Raw genomic sequence first — 16,903 nt, 5'->3', positions numbered from 1 at the left:
ATGATTGAAAACTATATTGTTGGTTCAAAAGTTTCTCCCTCCTCCCTTCATTTCCTCCCACGAATGACTGTCTCACAGAGGACTGACAGGGAGATTAAAATCGACTGGGTTCTGTGGTCTTGCGGTTTTCCGTTGCGCAGTGTTCGCCTGCGCTCGACGTCTGATCATCTCATCTCTCTAGCGAGCACTGCATCCCTCCTTTCCACTCAAACACCACTTTCCCAGCTATGTATGACCATCGCTAACACTAGAGGCCGCTATGCTCACAATCACAACAAGGGATGAGAAATTTCACCACCACATGGAGAAGGCAAATGAGAACAGATGGCAATAATTTGAGCCAGTATGAGATTGTGGCACATGATGAGCCTGCTAAATAGATCCTGGTTTCCCTGGAGGCAGTGTACACTGCTCATGCTTCATCTGATTTATGATGCTTATTGATTTATATAATCCAAATATTGTAACATTAGAATTTCATACAGTCATTATTCAGTAAAAAGAAAGTTTATGCTGTAGTTTTGATTTTTAGATTATCTCTCTGAAATATCCCAACAGCCCATGGATAGACAGCCACAACAGTTACAGACATTCAGACAGAAAGTATAAAACATAGCCCCACACTTGGATGCCAGCGTTGGTCGCCAGTTTGGGTTTTGCTGCCAAAAAGGATGTGCAGGGCATGGATCTGACTCAGAACCCGAGGATACTACGCATCTAGATTGGGTATCTGTCTATCCAATCATCCAAAGAGATCCATTTATTTTCTGCTACAAAGATCGGTAAAGATTGGTATTTTAACATGGAGCTCTATGGGAACTGACTTTTGGAGTCAGTCTTAAGTGTCCATTCAAGGAATTGCATTTTACAGCACTGACGTACTTTTCTACTCTTGAAGGCTGCCACTTGGCACCAACATGATTTCTTTTCTAATAGCACCCACAACACTTTTTCTAAATTTCTCATCCATGGAATTACTTTAGTTTTATTGATTTCTTTTAATGAACAGTATTGTCGTATTGGATTTACATCCTTCAGCTAGCTAAAGTAGAATGCATTCTTTGTCTTCGCCTGTAACTGAATTCCCAATTGTATTCTTCTTGGTGGGATAAATCTGTTTCAGTTCAACAATGTGGACTGCAGCAAAAGTAACTTCCCCTTTAAACTATTGTTGTTATTAAAGAGAGGCTTACTGTGAACGGATAAGGTTTTTTGTGCTGAGATCCTCATGAGGATAAGAGGAACAGCAATATTATCATATCAGCTAATATAGAAATATGTGGCTTCTTATTCAGGTTTACATAACAAAAGCTGATGATTTGAGTTTAATTGAGTCTTTGCTCACTACAGTAATGCATTAAGTCCTTTTGGAACACGACTAAAGTCATTTATGAAGATTTTCTGTTCTGTTTAGCTAACTTATTGGTATTTGCCCTCAGCTCAGATATATTGTGAGTTCATACTGAGATATAATATGTTGGACTTTAGTAAAAAGCATGTTTATTTCTTCCTCTGCAGGGTCCTCCAGGACGTCCTGGTATTCCTGGTTCAGATGGTGTCCCTGGGCCTCCAGGTACCATTCTGATGCTTCCAGTAAGTCCTGCTGTTTTCCACATGCCCACTCGGCTGTCTGTCTTATTTTTCCTTACATGCTGCGCACCCTTCATCTCAGGCACAAGCCCGTGGACACACTTCTCTTGGTGCATTTACCTCATTGCATCACCAGTAGGCCAAGGCTCGCAACCTTATTTTCTTTGGGTTACAAATCACTTACCTTGTAAATGTCAGCCTGTTCAATGGAGTGGAACCATTGACGGAGGCTTTGAAATGCAAAGTGACACATATTTGTGTGAGTTTGCATCTGTGCTTGTGAGTGTGTGTGTGGCATGGGAACAGTTTTATAGCTTTTGCCGAACACAGGAAAATTTTGAGAACGCTCACCAGGGTGACCATTTGATGTCATACTCTGTAAAAATGAGACAAGTCCATTTCATTTTAACTGTTTCCTTCTCTTTTTTTTTGTGGCCATCAGTTCCGTGCAGGTGGTGAGGCACACAAGGGACCTGTGGTGACAGCACAGGAAGCCCAGGCTCAGGCCATCCTATCTCAGGCTAGAGTAAGTATCACTTGTATACTCACATTTTTCAGTTCAATGGACACTATCAATATATTCTGTCACTTTGTGTACTATAGTCGCTCTAGTTGAACCTCAACCAGATGCAACTTTGGTGTAAATCTCAGGTTCTGATTATTCACTCAACATTTCATCAAAGACACATTTTCAGTGACCTAGAAATTGTAGTAAATAACAAAGAAATCACTATTCATGAGTCTGCAATCACCAAGTAAATTCCACGATATAGATCTCTGTTATAGCTACAACAGATGTTCACACCGACCCAGGGGTCCTGAAAACCATTGCGCTGTTTAAAAACACATTGGATTTTAGTGCTTTAAGCAAGGTGTGATCTTTTGTTGGACACATGGAGATCATTATGTGTTGCACAAACACTGAATATTTACACATTAAGAACACTCTATGGAGCTGAATGGCTGCCACTGCTGGTTTTTAGTAATGTCTAGAAAGTAATTGTCACCTTTCAATAACAAGCCTGTCGTGCCAAAGGTTTGGCCTGAAGGAGGGGAAAATATTAAACGAAATGCTTTGCCGTGCTTCTGTATTAATTTGTTTTCCCCTTGCATGCTATAAAAAATAAATAAAAAAAAAAAAAAAAAAAAGATAAAGTGCCCACAGTATACAGACGGCGTTTTGTATTCACTGTTTGAGCAGAACACTGCGAGGCACGAATTGAATTGATTTAACATTTAGAAAATTTTGTCATCACTGAGTAATTACAGTGCAAATAATTTCCAAACAACTTTTCTGGCTTTTCTGCACTGCGGTCAGTACTGACAGAAGAAAAGACCAGAGTGGTAAGCTGTGAACAGGAACAAAGTAAAGCCTACAAACTATATGACTTTACGTCTTACACAGGCTAAATGGGTATTTCTATTCTTCATTATTCGCAGATCTTATAGCATTCAAACCAGCTAGTTCAATTAGTCATGTCCATTTTAATATCCAAAGTAACTGCTTTATTTAATGCACTAACATGTAACATTCTGATATGCTTACCTTTGTTTTGGAGGACAAATAATATTTAAGGCTTTTTAAGGGCTGATCTTTACCTTTAGACAAAAAAGTTAAAAATAAAACTATCTTCTTTTAATCCAAAAGATATATTATTATGGTATCAGAGGAAAAATTTGTTTTATTTGCATGCGTCCTGCTGGTTTAAGCATGCGGTATGGTTTATGGGTTGTGTTGGTCTGATCCACAGCTGACAATGAGAGGCTCACCAGGTCCGGCAGGCATGGCAGGAAGATCCGGTCCTGTGGTAAGTAGGTTTTTAAACACCCATTACATACAAACACATTTATGGAAAATATTACCATCCAACAATTCTTTTTTTTTTAATTTTCTGACACATTTCTGAACATAGGTAGCAACTGCGGGAAAACTCTTGCATATAGTGAAAGATTAAAAGAATGGAAACACAAAACGTTTTTGTCGCATTATTTCAGATTACCTGATAATTTAACTGGAGATTTCTCACATTATCTCAGGAACCCACAATAGCAGAACCGATCCTTGACCATCTGTGTGTGTTCCACATGACCTGTGTCATTTTGCCTATCTCGAACAACATATGAATTACACTAGTCTTGTAATTTATGGATTCATGAGAGATTTTGTGCGAATGGAAATATGCTTCAGGAGGTTCATAATCCAAGTTTGAAATGTTGTAATATGAGTGTTTGGATTTCTAGTAAATTAAAGTACAAATCATATGGTTCTGGTTTCTTAGGATGAGACAGCAAAATATCTGTCTTCAATGAAGATGTATTCATTCACCAAACTCTGCTGTGTATGTTTATTCTTTTATCTAGGGAGGTCCTGGGGCTACTGGACTTAAAGGTGACAGTGGTGATTCAGGGCCACAGGTACGATGATTACTTATTTTTTATCATTGTGTTCTTCATTTGTATATAAAGCCTATTTTTATTCCTGAACATCTGAACATAAGCAAATTTGAATATTCATATCTTCACCATAGGGACCCAGAGGTCTTCAGGGTGCAAGTGGTCCACCAGGCAAAGCAGGAAAAAGGGTGAGAGCACTTTCCTACCAGGCCAAACGTTTGAACGTTTTGATACTTATTACATTTATTGATCATTTTCGTCCAGGACCTCACTGTACCGCACCAGAGGAACAAATATAGATTTGAAATGATTCTGTTATTTAAAAACAGTAAGAACTCTCAGATCTCTGCCCAAACAGAAAGAGTCTGTTAGTTCCAAGCATGGCCCATTTTCAAATAATTCAGCTGCACCCAATATTTGTCTCTGTGTCTTGTTTGAATTCATAAAGTCATGTTTATTTCGCTCTGAACTAGTTGGAAAAGTTAAAGCACCAACCCTGTATTTATTCTCCATAACCATCAAAGATAACAAATTGTTTTCCAATGTGATTTCCATGCGGTTTGACGTGATCTGTGCATATCCTTTAGGGTCGCAACGGGGCTGATGGTGCTCGAGGAATGCCAGGAGAATCAGGGACAAAGGTAAGGTGTAATCCAGATTTTCCAAGTGTCCTTTGGCTGCATTCATAAAGTTGCCTGGGCCTCACTCCATCTGACATATTGATAGATATTCTTTTTTTTTTGCTTGCTTTTGTTTAGGGTGACCGAGGTTTTGATGGCCTCCCTGGTCTCCCTGGAGAGAAGGGACACAGGGTAAGTATGAAAGACAATTTTGTGTTTTGTAAATGTTCAAGGTCAGAGGACAAACATCAGTAAAAACGTGTCTCCAAAAATAATATCCCACAGTCTTCTATGTCTAGACCCAAATACTTATTATCACAGTCACTGCTGCCCCATAGCCTGCCTTTTCAGTAGAACCAAGGGTTGGTAATTCAGAGGACACCTTCCATCCATATCATGGACACTAGTGTTGACAGATGTGAATTTTGAACCAGTGGAACTCATTGGGGTGTTTGACCCAGTTACGAGAGGTGGGGCCAATTCCAGAACCACTTAGGCAGTCTTTAACCAGGCCTGGAGGCAAATGAAGAGAGCTGAGTATAGTGTTTGTGGAATTTGGGCCTACATACACAGCCCAAAAAGAGACAGAGATCACAGAGGGGTATTTCTAGACAGGCCTTTCGAGCCTTATCCTATACTGAGTAATTACAGGGCCACCAGAGGTACGGCAGTCCTTATAGAGGACCATGCCAGCTGTGGTGACCATGCCTACTGTAGATTAAAGGTGCCTTTGACCTATTTTGGTTGTACTTTTTACAGCATCAGTTTTCCAAATATCGGACCCACAAATTTTTTTTTCAAAAAGTGGAAATTAGGATTTTTTTTTTCTCAGCTGTTGAGATCAAACACGTTGACGCGGTTTTGATGCTACCACTTCTAATCTTCACTGATGTTCCCTTTCTCTGATCTTTTCTAGGGAGAACATGGCTCCACGGGTCCTCCAGGACCTCCTGGAGAGGATGGCCCAAGAGTAAGCAGCATCTCAGTTACCATCTGACCTTCATCTCTCTTAGCTGACTTCAAATTCCCTTTACATTACATAAATAACACACTGCTTTTTTTATGTCTAACAAAAGGGTGAAGATGGCCATGTTGGACAGAGAGGTTTGGCAGGAGAGAGTGTGAGTACACTTACTGTTGTCAGATAACAACATTTGGCAGGGTTGTTAAAAATAGGCTTAAATAATGAAATGAAAATTTGACCATAATGTTATTCCTCACCTACTCATATTCCTATCACCTATTCCTTCTTTAGCATTAATTCCTGCAATTGTTTAAACATCCTCCCTTCCCCAAAACTGTAATGACATTCCGGTCTGAAGAACCAGTACCTTTCTAATCTTGACCTTGCCAGGACAGAATGGCTTTGCATACCAGATCAGGAAATAGAAATGAGAAATGGGCTGTTGCCGTGAATATCCGTGAGAAAATTCCATATGCTGCCAAGCGCCCTTCAAATGGTGCGTAGGGTTGCATGAGAAACAGTTTGCTCCCTGCCGCACCCAAAACAGCATCACCATTTTAAAGGAACAGTTGCACAGCATTTCATCACACCCTGGCAGTAAGAGGGAAGCATTTGTACTGACTTTTCATCTTTAACTGAAAAGGGAGAACAACTTTCATTTCATTCTGCATCTGTAGTTTCCATGCATGACCACAGGGGGGCAGTTATTTAGAAATTCAGGTCAATCATTGATATTCACTGCAAGGAACTTTCAGTCCATCAATTAAACACTACCATATGTTATGTTTAATTTAATTGTAAAATAGTTCTAAAAGGATTTTGCACACGATAAGATTAATTATCATATATATGTATTTAGCTCGTCTTTTTTAAACTTTGATATCTTCTTCATTTGCAGGGGCCAAGAGGTTTGCTTGGCCCCAGAGGATCTCCTGGTACTGCAGGACAGCGTGTAAGTATGCTTCTCCCTTAACACTCAATCCTCATACTTCGCATTATGTTGTTCTTGCTCAGTAGTGATTTTTACTGCCAAACTGTGATCTCTTTAGGGTCTTCCTGGAATTGATGGGCAAGCCGGTCCCAAAGGAAACATGGTGGGAAATATTTACATTTTGTTTGTTTTAATAGGAAAGTAGAAAATCGCATTTGTCAGGACCACCTAAGCTAAGTTTGTCAATCGGCTTGCCTCATTACAAGTCTGTGACCTTTAACATCAGTGCAGCATGACAAACATGGAGGTCTTAACGCAAGTGTTGATTAATGGTTGTAAATGGATACAAGTAGTTTCTTACTATCATTCTCAGACGGCAAAGTCTGCAGTCTAAAGCTGAGAGATTAAAACGAAAAACCTGTCTTTCCATGGTACCATTATGCATTTATCTTCACAGAGGGTCTTGGTGGGATTGCGAAATGAGGTTGGGGTTGTTAAATGAGATAATTTGTGCAGACAGTATGACAGGTCCACAAACTGTCTGTGACCACAGAGTCAGAGTCAGTTTAGTGTCAGAGGGGAAAAAAAAGCAGCTATAGGAGAGTCTAAGAACAATGGGAATCTGTTGTTTCTCAAAAACTCATTGAAAGTTGATAGTGATCTCAACATATTCTAAAACTTCCATGACAAACTTGAAGATATCCATTGTAATACAGCATCCCAAGCAGTTGAGCCTCATTGGTAAACACATAATCGCTGAACAAAAGGGTGTTTTAAGGCATACTTACCTAGAAAAGATTTTTACTGAGTACATTTGCACCCACCGTCAAGGAATCTAAATTTCTCTGTAGAAAGGATTTATTTTGTGTTTGTTGTAACAGCTGTACTAGATTATTTCACAGAGATTTTTTTATGTGTTTTGTATATGACAAATGCATCCCTGCAGACTAAATGTCATAAGCAAAGTTATGTTTTGTGCCTTATGTCACCAAAGGGTTTGCTCCTCAGCTCCATAAATTAACTTTGTCTTTATCTAATCTTTATTTATTAAATTCTGGTGAATGGTAAAATATTCAAAGAGTGAATGAAATAGAATCAAGTGCAGGGACTTTAAATTTAATTGCTTATTCGTTTTTTCTTTTATGTCTAAAGGGTCCACAAGGAGAGTCGGGGCCTCCTGGGCAACAGGGCCTGCCTGGTCCACATGTAAGTTTTATCTGTGTATCGACCTCTCTGTTCCAGAGATTTCTTTGATGTTTGTCCTTCTTGTTGTGTCTCGTACAGTACTTTTTCTGACTCTCTCTCCACCGCCCCTTGCCTATGTGTCCTCATGCTCTCTTGTGGTCCTGTTTTCTGCATCAAAGCTCCATAGACATAGTTTTCTTTTACTTTCCCTACGTTCTCCCTTTTTTGTTCTTCATTTCTTAAGCTGCTGTCTATCAAAAAAACTCCCACAGAAAAGAGCAAAAACTCTATAAGGCTCCATCAGCAGTATATCTCCATGACAACCGAGAAAAAGGAACATTTCTGTCCTGCTGACATTTGTCTCACTGTATATATATTTCCACTCAGTCTGCTTGATTTTTTCCAGTTAGTAGCAAAATATTCCATTTTTGTATCAAGCTTAGTACAAAGCAGTGCTTCTGATATCTTATCCAGAGCTAAAATGCCATTGCCAGGTTAGATTTTCACTTCTGCCGATGCTCACAGTGTGAACAGGATAGCATCATTCCCCTGGAAAGAATTAGCAGGCACCTGTCCTGATGGTATACAGGTTGCATAAATAACTCATACATTGTAGGTATACCTGGCCAAAGCCACATTAATACTTTCCAGCGAAAGCATCGGCCAATTGGAAAATAACACAGCCTGGTTATTTTAACTGTTTCTGAGTATTTTATTCTTAATGGGTTGGGTGGAATTGTCAGGAAGTCTTCCAAAGATTTGGTTTTAAAGTGACTGCAGAAAATAAACCTTCTTTGCACAACTAAATAAACAGATATGAACTTATCTAAATAGGCAAACGGATTGAATTCTTGAAAGCATAAAGTGATTTAATTAAAAAACAATCATATCACTAACAATAGTTATGGGCCTTCCCAAACTGACTTGACAACCAAAAAGGTGCCACATCTTCTTGCTGGCATCACAGTTCTGTGTCCTCTGTCTTTCAGGGTCTTGTTGGTTCTCAAGGTCCAATCGGGCCTCCTGGTGAAAAAGTAAGTGAAAAGGGAACCCAAACACTCTTGTGGCCCTCCCCCACATGTCTGCAGCTCAGATAAGTGCATGTTTCAGTCAAGACTTCATAAGTGATTTTGCAGATTTGCGGCTGTGAGCTTCAGGCCTTAACTGGCTTCTCTGAAGTCAGAAACATGCATAGAAAATACACACGTCATAAGCGTAAGCTGTTACTTTGTCAAACGGAAAGCATTTTCATTGTGGTTTTGAGAATATATGCCAATCTCTTGAACATATATCTCCCTGCCTGACCGTTTGTCTGTCTATATTTATTGCTTTCTTTGTAGGGGCCTCAAGGGAAACAAGGTCTGGCTGGACTTGCCGGTGCCGATGGACCTCCTGTAAGTATCACATCTGATGTCTTTTTATTATTTCTGTCATTCTGAAATAACCCAAGATTGCGATTTGTAAAATCTGATTTTATAGGGTCATCCAGGCAAAGAGGGTCCTTCAGGCGAGAAAGGAACAGTGGTAAGTTGAATTGAATTATTTGGTTTAAATGGATTTTACGGTCAAGTATCTATTTAGTTTTTCAGATCAAAAGTTTCATCGAAAGTGGCACAACGCAGGGTAAACCATGAGTCTGGCCAATGTTTAAAGTTACCACAAAATGTATACACTATCAGGCAAAATGAATGGAAATACACTGCACTGACCTACTTATCTTGATGGGTGACAAATGACTTGTTCTTATATGATAAACATGGCACCCATGTAAAGCAAATCATGGCTTGTAGTTAGAAGCTATACACAAAGTGGTGAAAAGGGGTTTCAAGTATTTTTCTTTCTTCTTATTTGTAGGGATTTCCTGGTCCTATGGGATCCATCGGATATCCTGGGCCTCGTGGTGTTAAAGTAAGAGCAACAAAAGTTGCTGTGATGCTGCAACAAAATTACTCTCCATTGTTTGCGCATTTCATTCTGACTGTTTTTTTTTATCTCTCTCCAGGGTGCCGAAGGAATTAGAGGCCTTAAAGGTGACAGAGGAGAAAAGGTATAAACCGCTCAATCTCATATTTTTTTCCTCAGCATGGTTGACAGATGTCAGTCCTCTAGAAATGGGCCCATTTGAGTTGTAATTCCTTCTCAAATGAGCCTTCCTTTGAATGTGGCAAGTGGGAAAACTCTTAAAGGCCCTTCAGGCTGGCAGTTAAGTACTCATGCCTCTGAGATGAAATGGAGTGTGGAGCATTAAACTGGAATTAAGTTGTTTTGTGGGGTAGTTTCAGTGAGGATTGATCTATTGCCTTTGTTTTGTCAGATGGAATTGGTTGGCCATTGCTTGTTTGCCAGCTCTTTGTAGAGTTTTCTATGTGTTGTCAGGAAATGAAGGCTCCTCTGAGAGATAAAATAAATACACCAAATGTTTTGTTAAAACTGATTCTTACTTTGACACATCATCTCAGGTCAGATCAGGTTAGATAAGTTGCAAACCAGGCACGAGCTAAAAGGCTCAGTGTATTGTTGTAATGTATTTTCTGTTCGAGTGATGTCATTTGTATGAAAATGTAGAGAAAATAAAAACAAAGGTGAAAAACATTTGAAAATTGAATTCTTAGTGTTTACCACCAGGTGTCAGCAGAGTGACGCAGACATGAAAAGCCCGAGAGGCAAATCTTCAAAACCTCTTATATTATTGAAGCTTGATTCAAATGAACACTAGATGTCAGTATTGTATAAAACTATTTTTCGATAGAACACCAAGACCTCCATGATAAACTCTGTCAGTGAGACCAAGTTCAGATATAATAACAGAGATAGATGTGAAACATATTTCAGAAATTTGTCAGTTTTGTATTTCATGCTCTCAGCTAAAAAATAATGGTGCTTTCAACTGCAGGGAGAAGATGGATTCCCTGGCTTCAAAGGTGACATGGGCATCAAAGGTGACAAGGTGGGTCATCCTCCTTTAAAGAGAAAGCTGAGGTTTTCAGTTGCAGAGCGATATCACATTTGTTTCTCTGCATGCAGGGTGAGGGCGGCGTTCAAGGACATAGAGGAGAGGACGGTCCAGAGGGTCCCAAGGGCAAGTCAGGACCCAATGGAGAAGCTGGTCCCTTAGGTTCAGCAGGAGAGAAGGTAAGTAAAGACCATACATCATCTGAATTGACCAAAATGGACCTCATTTTTCGTGGCATCACCGTGACATCACAGTTTCGTGGAAATAAAAATAAAGAGATATAAATACGGTATTACAAATTTTCCCAAAGCAGAATACTTGTGACTTCATGGTTATAAGTTTATTGGTTTTTGTAAAGTCGTTGTAAACTTTATTTGTAGTCTCTTGCAATGTTCCTGGTGGCACGAGATGAATTTAACGCTCCTCCTTGGTTGTTTTTTTTAAATACAATTTTTAATACCTTTTTTTCCATTTAGGGAAAACTTGGAGTCCCTGGATTGCCTGGGTACCCTGGGAGACAAGGCCCCAAGGTGTGTGATGAGAGTTTAATCTTGTCTCCTGACGATGCAATGTAATATCTGAGCCAGCTGTCTTAGTCAAGGGAAATTTGTTTTCTTGCATACCTTCTTTGAAGGCCTGAACAATCCTTATTTATCAGTAACGTTAGGACCACTGGCTTAGAAAATCTTTGGAAACACAGCAGTGTGGCAAATGAAATCTTTCTGATTTCACTCCATACTCCGTTTGTTTATATTTGTGCATTTGCATGTGAGGGTCTTGTTCTGCAACATTGCACGTATTTACACGTGACTCTATGTCTATATTGCCTCCTCAGTAACTTTATAAAGTTTTATCAAAATTGTATAGATCAATATCCACTTAATTCTAAATTTACACTAATACCCCTTTCTAGGGTCTGCTGACTAACCCTTAGACCCACAAACACTAACCCCAGCAGATACCCAATGCACACACTCCATGACTCTACCAGGAAGCATGACTGGCATCGCCATCTGCTGTAGTCATCAGATGTCTTCCCTCTTACACTCCAGGCATTATCTAAGTGTCTGGCGTCCTTTTGCTGTAGTGCTGTCCATTTTGCCTCTGCTCCACTATCAGGATGTGCTGCTGCAGCTGGTTCCTCTCTGCTGCTGTCAGCACTGACATCTTGGCACCGATATAACCTACTCTCACAACAACCAGATAGGCTCCCGCTCTGCCTGTCAATGTCAGCAAAACCTAAGTTGAGGCTGTCCTACAAATTATTAAGTCGGGGAGATTAAAAAAGATCGGCTGTGTTTTTGTTCCAGTAATCCCATTGATTTGTTCTAAATTGTTTATTGTGGGGTTTTTTTTAATTTCCCTTTCCCTTTCCCTTTCCTTTCCTTTACTGTATACTTATTTTTTGAATAGATTTAATAATAAATTTAGTCTGTATACCAGATATTCATTAAAAGTAATGCTGTAAGAACTGTTCGTTTGGAAAACGGAAGGAAAAGTTGCCCTCAGCGGTTCCCCAGTGGACTCATCCAAGACCAAACACTTCCTTTTACAATTTATATGCTTCCAAAAACATGTTTTTGGAGAGACTGCAAAGGCAAGTATAAAGAGTTCTACATGTTCTCAATACAAAGAAAAAACATGTAAGAAATTTCCTGAATTTGAAAATTGTGACATCCTATCTAACTTCAAAGAACATATGCAGCATTTTTTTTTTTTTTTAACTCGGATGGTTTTATCACCCTGAGTCAAAAACCTTTGTAGATATAAGGCATATTAACTTTTTGCTATGCAAAATAGGACCAAACAAAGCCTATATGGTTCAACTTCAAAGTACCATCAATGTTTTAAAATGTCACAATGTCCTCATGTGTTGCTTCAGGGTCAAAGTTTTGGCCCGGCATCGGCCGTTATCCCCCTCAATCAGCCTGCCCACATATCCCTCCATTGACTGTTTTTGGTTGCCGCACCCCATCACTCTCTGTTAACAGCTTTCCCACACCGTTAATTCTCAGTGCCATTTGCACAAAGCTTCAGCAGACTGTCTTATCTCTGTGGCACAAGTCATGCTTGTCCAGTACCAACTCTCCTTTCAGTTTATGGTAACTGCACCTCTGCGAAAAACAAATCCAGCAGCATAGATCTCCCTTTCCTGTTGTCTGCACATTGTTTGGCTGTTTGCCTCTTGTAATTCTGCTCACACCACTTTGTGGTGGTGTCCTTGCTTATGCTGCGCAGCATTATGGTTAATATGCATATGCACATGAAGAGTAATGAGCAATATGGATGGGCCCTGCGTCAGAAAATGTTTAAGGGTTGCACATGACCTTGGTTTGCAGACAAGGCACAGACATGTTTAACTTAGAATGGTTGATGCTACCCAATTCTGCATAAAGTCAGGCTGTATTTGTAACTCTTGGTACTCTTAGCCAACAGTGATTACCCTCCCAGTATTTGTTTGACTGGCACCATCACCACTATCAGAGAGCACAGTCTGTAAAAGCCCAGTAACTAAATTGCTGATGGGTATCAAAGGGGATCCACTGTTTTTCTGTCCTTTGTCTCTATTTACTCTCAATGTCTTTTTTTATCTTCCCTTTTTGGCTCTTCCCTGTGCTAACAACCTAACACTTGTATCAGTCTGTATCACGAAGAGACAAAAAGACTTTCCCTTTGGCCTGTAGGTGCTCATTTTTCTAAGGGAAACCACAAATCATAACCTGTAGCCCTATGATAACAATGCCCCCCAACTTGCATGGCAGTCTTTTCTTTGTAAAGCCTTCACATTGTCTCCATTAATGAGCCTTTTTTCCTGACAGTTCAAAAGGAATCCTACTATTTCCTCCTGAGTCTCAGTGACATGTGGACCGTTGTCATCTATTATTTTATACTCCCACTACCTATATTTCACTACTTTTAATGTATTTTTCACTTATGTCTTCCCGATCCAATTTTTCTTTACTTGTCTTGCAGGGCTCCAACGGTTTCAATGGATTCCCCGGGGCAAACGGCGAAAAAGGAGCAAGGGTGAGCAAGTTTCTTTGAACAGCAAACACATTCAATCACTGAGAGCTTTACAACTGATCAAAGAGAAGTCAAATTAGATGGTTTCAAAATGTCAAAACACAGCTTGTTCAGTGCCACGGAGAGGTCTTAGAGACGCGAAACTCAACTTTGACAGAGAAAAATCATTTTAAGTGTTCTTCTAAAATGTGCTTTGTGCAAAGTTACAATATGCATAATTCAATGTGCTTTACTGTGTTTGCAAACAGGTGAGTGACATTGTGGAGATCACTATTTTCAAACCTTGTTTGTGAATTAAATACACAACAGAAGTACATGAACAAACAAACACCAAAATTATGCATTTGCAGAATTTTTCTCTTCAAAATCAAGGAAGATTTTTTTTCGATACATATTGTGTCTGTGTGTATTTATATATATGTAGCTTTTGAGGGAGGACTGCGAACTGACTTGAGTGGCCTGGGGAAAAAGGGTTACAGATGAGGAGAGTGAGGGCTGTTGAATGATGGGGGTTGTTATTGACAAGACAAGCTCATCTGTGCTCTCAGACATTGAGAAGCAGACACGCCTGGCTTCAGAACTGACAGGTAGTTGTATCTGTCAGGTGCCTGCGGGTAACCACTTACCACAGCAATTTGATTATTTATTTGTGCCCAAAAAACGCTCAGATGGTTCAATTTCATTCCTGACACTGACTCCCTCTGCACTTGCTGTTGTCTGATTTCGAAGTATATTTGGAATTCTAAAACTTGCTCGACTGTAACTTCTGGAAAGAGAATTCAGAAAGTGCTCACACTGGGTGGTAGTACAAAGTGTGTTTTTGTCCTAAATCAAAGCTTTTTTTGTATTTTTTTTTCTCAGGGAATTGCTGGCAAATCAGGCCCGAGAGGGCAACGCGGCCCAACGGTAAGAAAAAAAACTTTTAGTTTTTAAATGAAAATATCATTCCTTGTGAGTTTGTTTAAGGGCTTTTCGTCTTTTTTGAAGAAGTGTGTACCGCGTGGGAAGTTTGATGACAGAAGACACTGATTATTGAGCCTTTATACAGCTACGTCCTCTGTTGCTACTATGTTTTACTTTATTGCCATATATTAATTTAATAAAGGGTCCACGAGGAGGACGAGGCGCAAGAGGACCAACAGGAAAACCAGGTGCAAAGGTGAGAGCCAAGGCCGATTATATTCTGGGACCAGTCATTAAGAATGTGTCTTCATGTTTATTATCATAGTAGTCACATTTTTTTCACATCATGTACAAATATAAACGTGCATGTGACTTGCTGTGTAACCTGAGTATCAGAGCTTTGCATTAATTTCAATCACGTTTCCTAGTCTGACAGTTGTGACAAAGCTCACGCCGTTTCTCCGTGCTTTCTCCTCAGGGCACCTCAGGCAATGATGGACCTCCCGGCCCACCAGGAGAGCGGGTCAGTGTTGGATTTTCTTTGATCAGTTTTGTGTTGTTTTTTTTTTTTAGTGATGGCAAAAGCATGGTAGGATTGTTGCTCTTTAATCTGAGCTCAAAGCGAATTTTCAGCTTTTTGTCAAATTGTACCAGCTGCTGGTCCCATCAGTCAACGAGTCTCTGATCACCAGTCGTAAATGATTGGTTTAATTTTCTTTAAGATAGCTTATGTTGTTTAGAAAACCCAACATTATTTTTTAATCACAACGGTAATAAAGGGGAATTTGCCATCTTATTTCACTCTGAATTCCGATTATATGTTACGCCTCTTATCCTCTCTTCTTTCTGTGCTTTCCATTTAAGGGACCTCAAGGACCACAGGGACCTGTTGGTTTCCCTGGACCCAAAGGACCTAATGTAAGTGGCTGCTGTCAAACTGTGAGCTGGTCCCATCCACGTATTCGTACTCTTTTCAAATATTCATACACACCTGATATCTTGTTTTCTTTTCTCCTTCCATCTGTTCACCCTCAGGGCCCACCAGGGAAAGATGGGCTGCCTGGTCATCCTGGACAAAGGGGGGAGACGGTGAGTGGATACCTTTGTGCAGAAACTACATTGTCATGCCATCTTGACCCTGGACATCATTTGTTTTGGTCTCTCAGAGACGTTACAACATCGAGTTGTAACGGCATTTCAACAACAAAAATAGTATTTTACTCAGAGGAATTTTGCTTTTTATGCTTTGTGTTTTTATAAGGACTCGTTTGCAACAAAACTGTCAGATGAGATGATATTGTCTAAGTGTTTTTTTTATAATTTTTTTGCTGCAAACACTTATCCAGTCAGTGTCTCTATTAAACAGCAGAAATGCTGAATGATTGAAGAGGACAAGTGAAGCAGCATGAAATTGTGCTCTTTTGGCAAAATTGAAGTAGAGGATTAGAAAATGCTCTGTGGACATGACAATGTTGTTAATGGCCACAGATTTTTATCAAAGATTATTCTGTATTCTGTTACCTTCCAGTATATCAACCTACCTAAATACAGACTTGAAGCATGAGTTTTTTCTCTGCATTACATGTTCTGTAACCTTTTATTAGGAGTTAGTTACCAGTTACCAGAATAAGTTGCTTGCTATGACAATTAAAAATGTATGGAGGCGAGAATAACAGTAATTTAAGTTAACGATTCAATGTCACTAAATCCAGATTGCAAGTTAAGTAATGTAAAACAGCAAAGTTGTGTTTTTGTGATAATCGATTGCTTTACATTCCTGTCTGCATATTTTTAAACAGCTGCTGGCCGAAGCAGAGAGATGAGAATTGGACTGATAGTTTCAGCCTAAAATGTTTCCTTTTGCCACAGGATTTCTAAAAAATGAATGAATAGATAACTGGAAAAAGTAAAGCTTTCATTTCAATGAAATTACAGCAAAGTAATCAAAAGCAGATAGATAGGTAAATAATTCCACAATGTGGAGAAATAGTTTTTTGCAGCTCAAACCAAAACCAAAACAGCAAGCATCAAATTGAAAACGTAATTGAATAGAAAACTGACAGATTCTAACAGCAATGGCAAATTAGAAAGTAAATGCAGGAAAAGGCCATTTGTCCCTTTTTATTGACCTCGTTATACTGAAAAGGTTTATTTGCGTTGTGTGTAATTCAGTGATTTATCAAATTTGCAGGAAAGCTGGAATATTTTCACAAAATTGCAAGATGATTCAGAATTCTGTGGGTTTGTTTGAATTTGTAATTATTGTTTGTTGTTTTCACAACTTCCCATTATCCTGGAAGAACTCACCATACTTACCACTCTGTTACCACAAATGCAGC

General features: G+C 39.4%; 1 protein-coding gene across 4 annotated transcripts in view; it reads left to right on the top strand.

Annotated features, from left to right (window-relative positions):
* The window catches only part of col11a1b (collagen, type XI, alpha 1b), a 77,199-nt gene that overhangs the window by 33,424 nt on the left and 26,872 nt on the right, over nucleotides 1-16,903 (top strand). For all 4 annotated transcript variants that reach the window (XM_075482956.1, XM_075482955.1, XM_075482954.1 and 1 more), the window contains 26 exons: nucleotides 1,519-1,593; nucleotides 2,033-2,116; nucleotides 3,342-3,398; nucleotides 3,952-4,005; nucleotides 4,119-4,172; nucleotides 4,572-4,625; nucleotides 4,743-4,796; nucleotides 5,521-5,574; nucleotides 5,681-5,725; nucleotides 6,467-6,520; nucleotides 6,618-6,662; nucleotides 7,652-7,705; nucleotides 8,674-8,718; nucleotides 9,025-9,078; nucleotides 9,164-9,208; nucleotides 9,539-9,592; nucleotides 9,687-9,731; nucleotides 10,578-10,631; nucleotides 10,709-10,816; nucleotides 11,114-11,167; nucleotides 13,611-13,664; nucleotides 14,523-14,567; nucleotides 14,767-14,820; nucleotides 15,043-15,087; nucleotides 15,429-15,482; nucleotides 15,600-15,653. In XM_075482956.1, coding sequence (XP_075339071.1) covers nucleotides 1,519-1,593; nucleotides 2,033-2,116; nucleotides 3,342-3,398; nucleotides 3,952-4,005; nucleotides 4,119-4,172; nucleotides 4,572-4,625; nucleotides 4,743-4,796; nucleotides 5,521-5,574; nucleotides 5,681-5,725; nucleotides 6,467-6,520; nucleotides 6,618-6,662; nucleotides 7,652-7,705; nucleotides 8,674-8,718; nucleotides 9,025-9,078; nucleotides 9,164-9,208; nucleotides 9,539-9,592; nucleotides 9,687-9,731; nucleotides 10,578-10,631; nucleotides 10,709-10,816; nucleotides 11,114-11,167; nucleotides 13,611-13,664; nucleotides 14,523-14,567; nucleotides 14,767-14,820; nucleotides 15,043-15,087; nucleotides 15,429-15,482; nucleotides 15,600-15,653 — 1,449 coding nt within the window. The remainder of the gene's footprint in view (nucleotides 1-1,518; nucleotides 1,594-2,032; nucleotides 2,117-3,341; nucleotides 3,399-3,951; nucleotides 4,006-4,118; nucleotides 4,173-4,571; nucleotides 4,626-4,742; nucleotides 4,797-5,520; nucleotides 5,575-5,680; nucleotides 5,726-6,466; nucleotides 6,521-6,617; nucleotides 6,663-7,651; nucleotides 7,706-8,673; nucleotides 8,719-9,024; nucleotides 9,079-9,163; nucleotides 9,209-9,538; nucleotides 9,593-9,686; nucleotides 9,732-10,577; nucleotides 10,632-10,708; nucleotides 10,817-11,113; nucleotides 11,168-13,610; nucleotides 13,665-14,522; nucleotides 14,568-14,766; nucleotides 14,821-15,042; nucleotides 15,088-15,428; nucleotides 15,483-15,599; nucleotides 15,654-16,903) is intronic.

This window comes from Odontesthes bonariensis, chromosome 14 (assembly GCF_027942865.1).
Source record: "Odontesthes bonariensis isolate fOdoBon6 chromosome 14, fOdoBon6.hap1, whole genome shotgun sequence".
In the NCBI taxonomy this organism is placed as follows: Eukaryota; Metazoa; Chordata; class Actinopteri; order Atheriniformes; family Atherinopsidae; genus Odontesthes; species Odontesthes bonariensis.
Note: the sequence above shows the minus strand (reverse complement) of the source record. Positions and strands in the feature narration are given on the sequence as shown.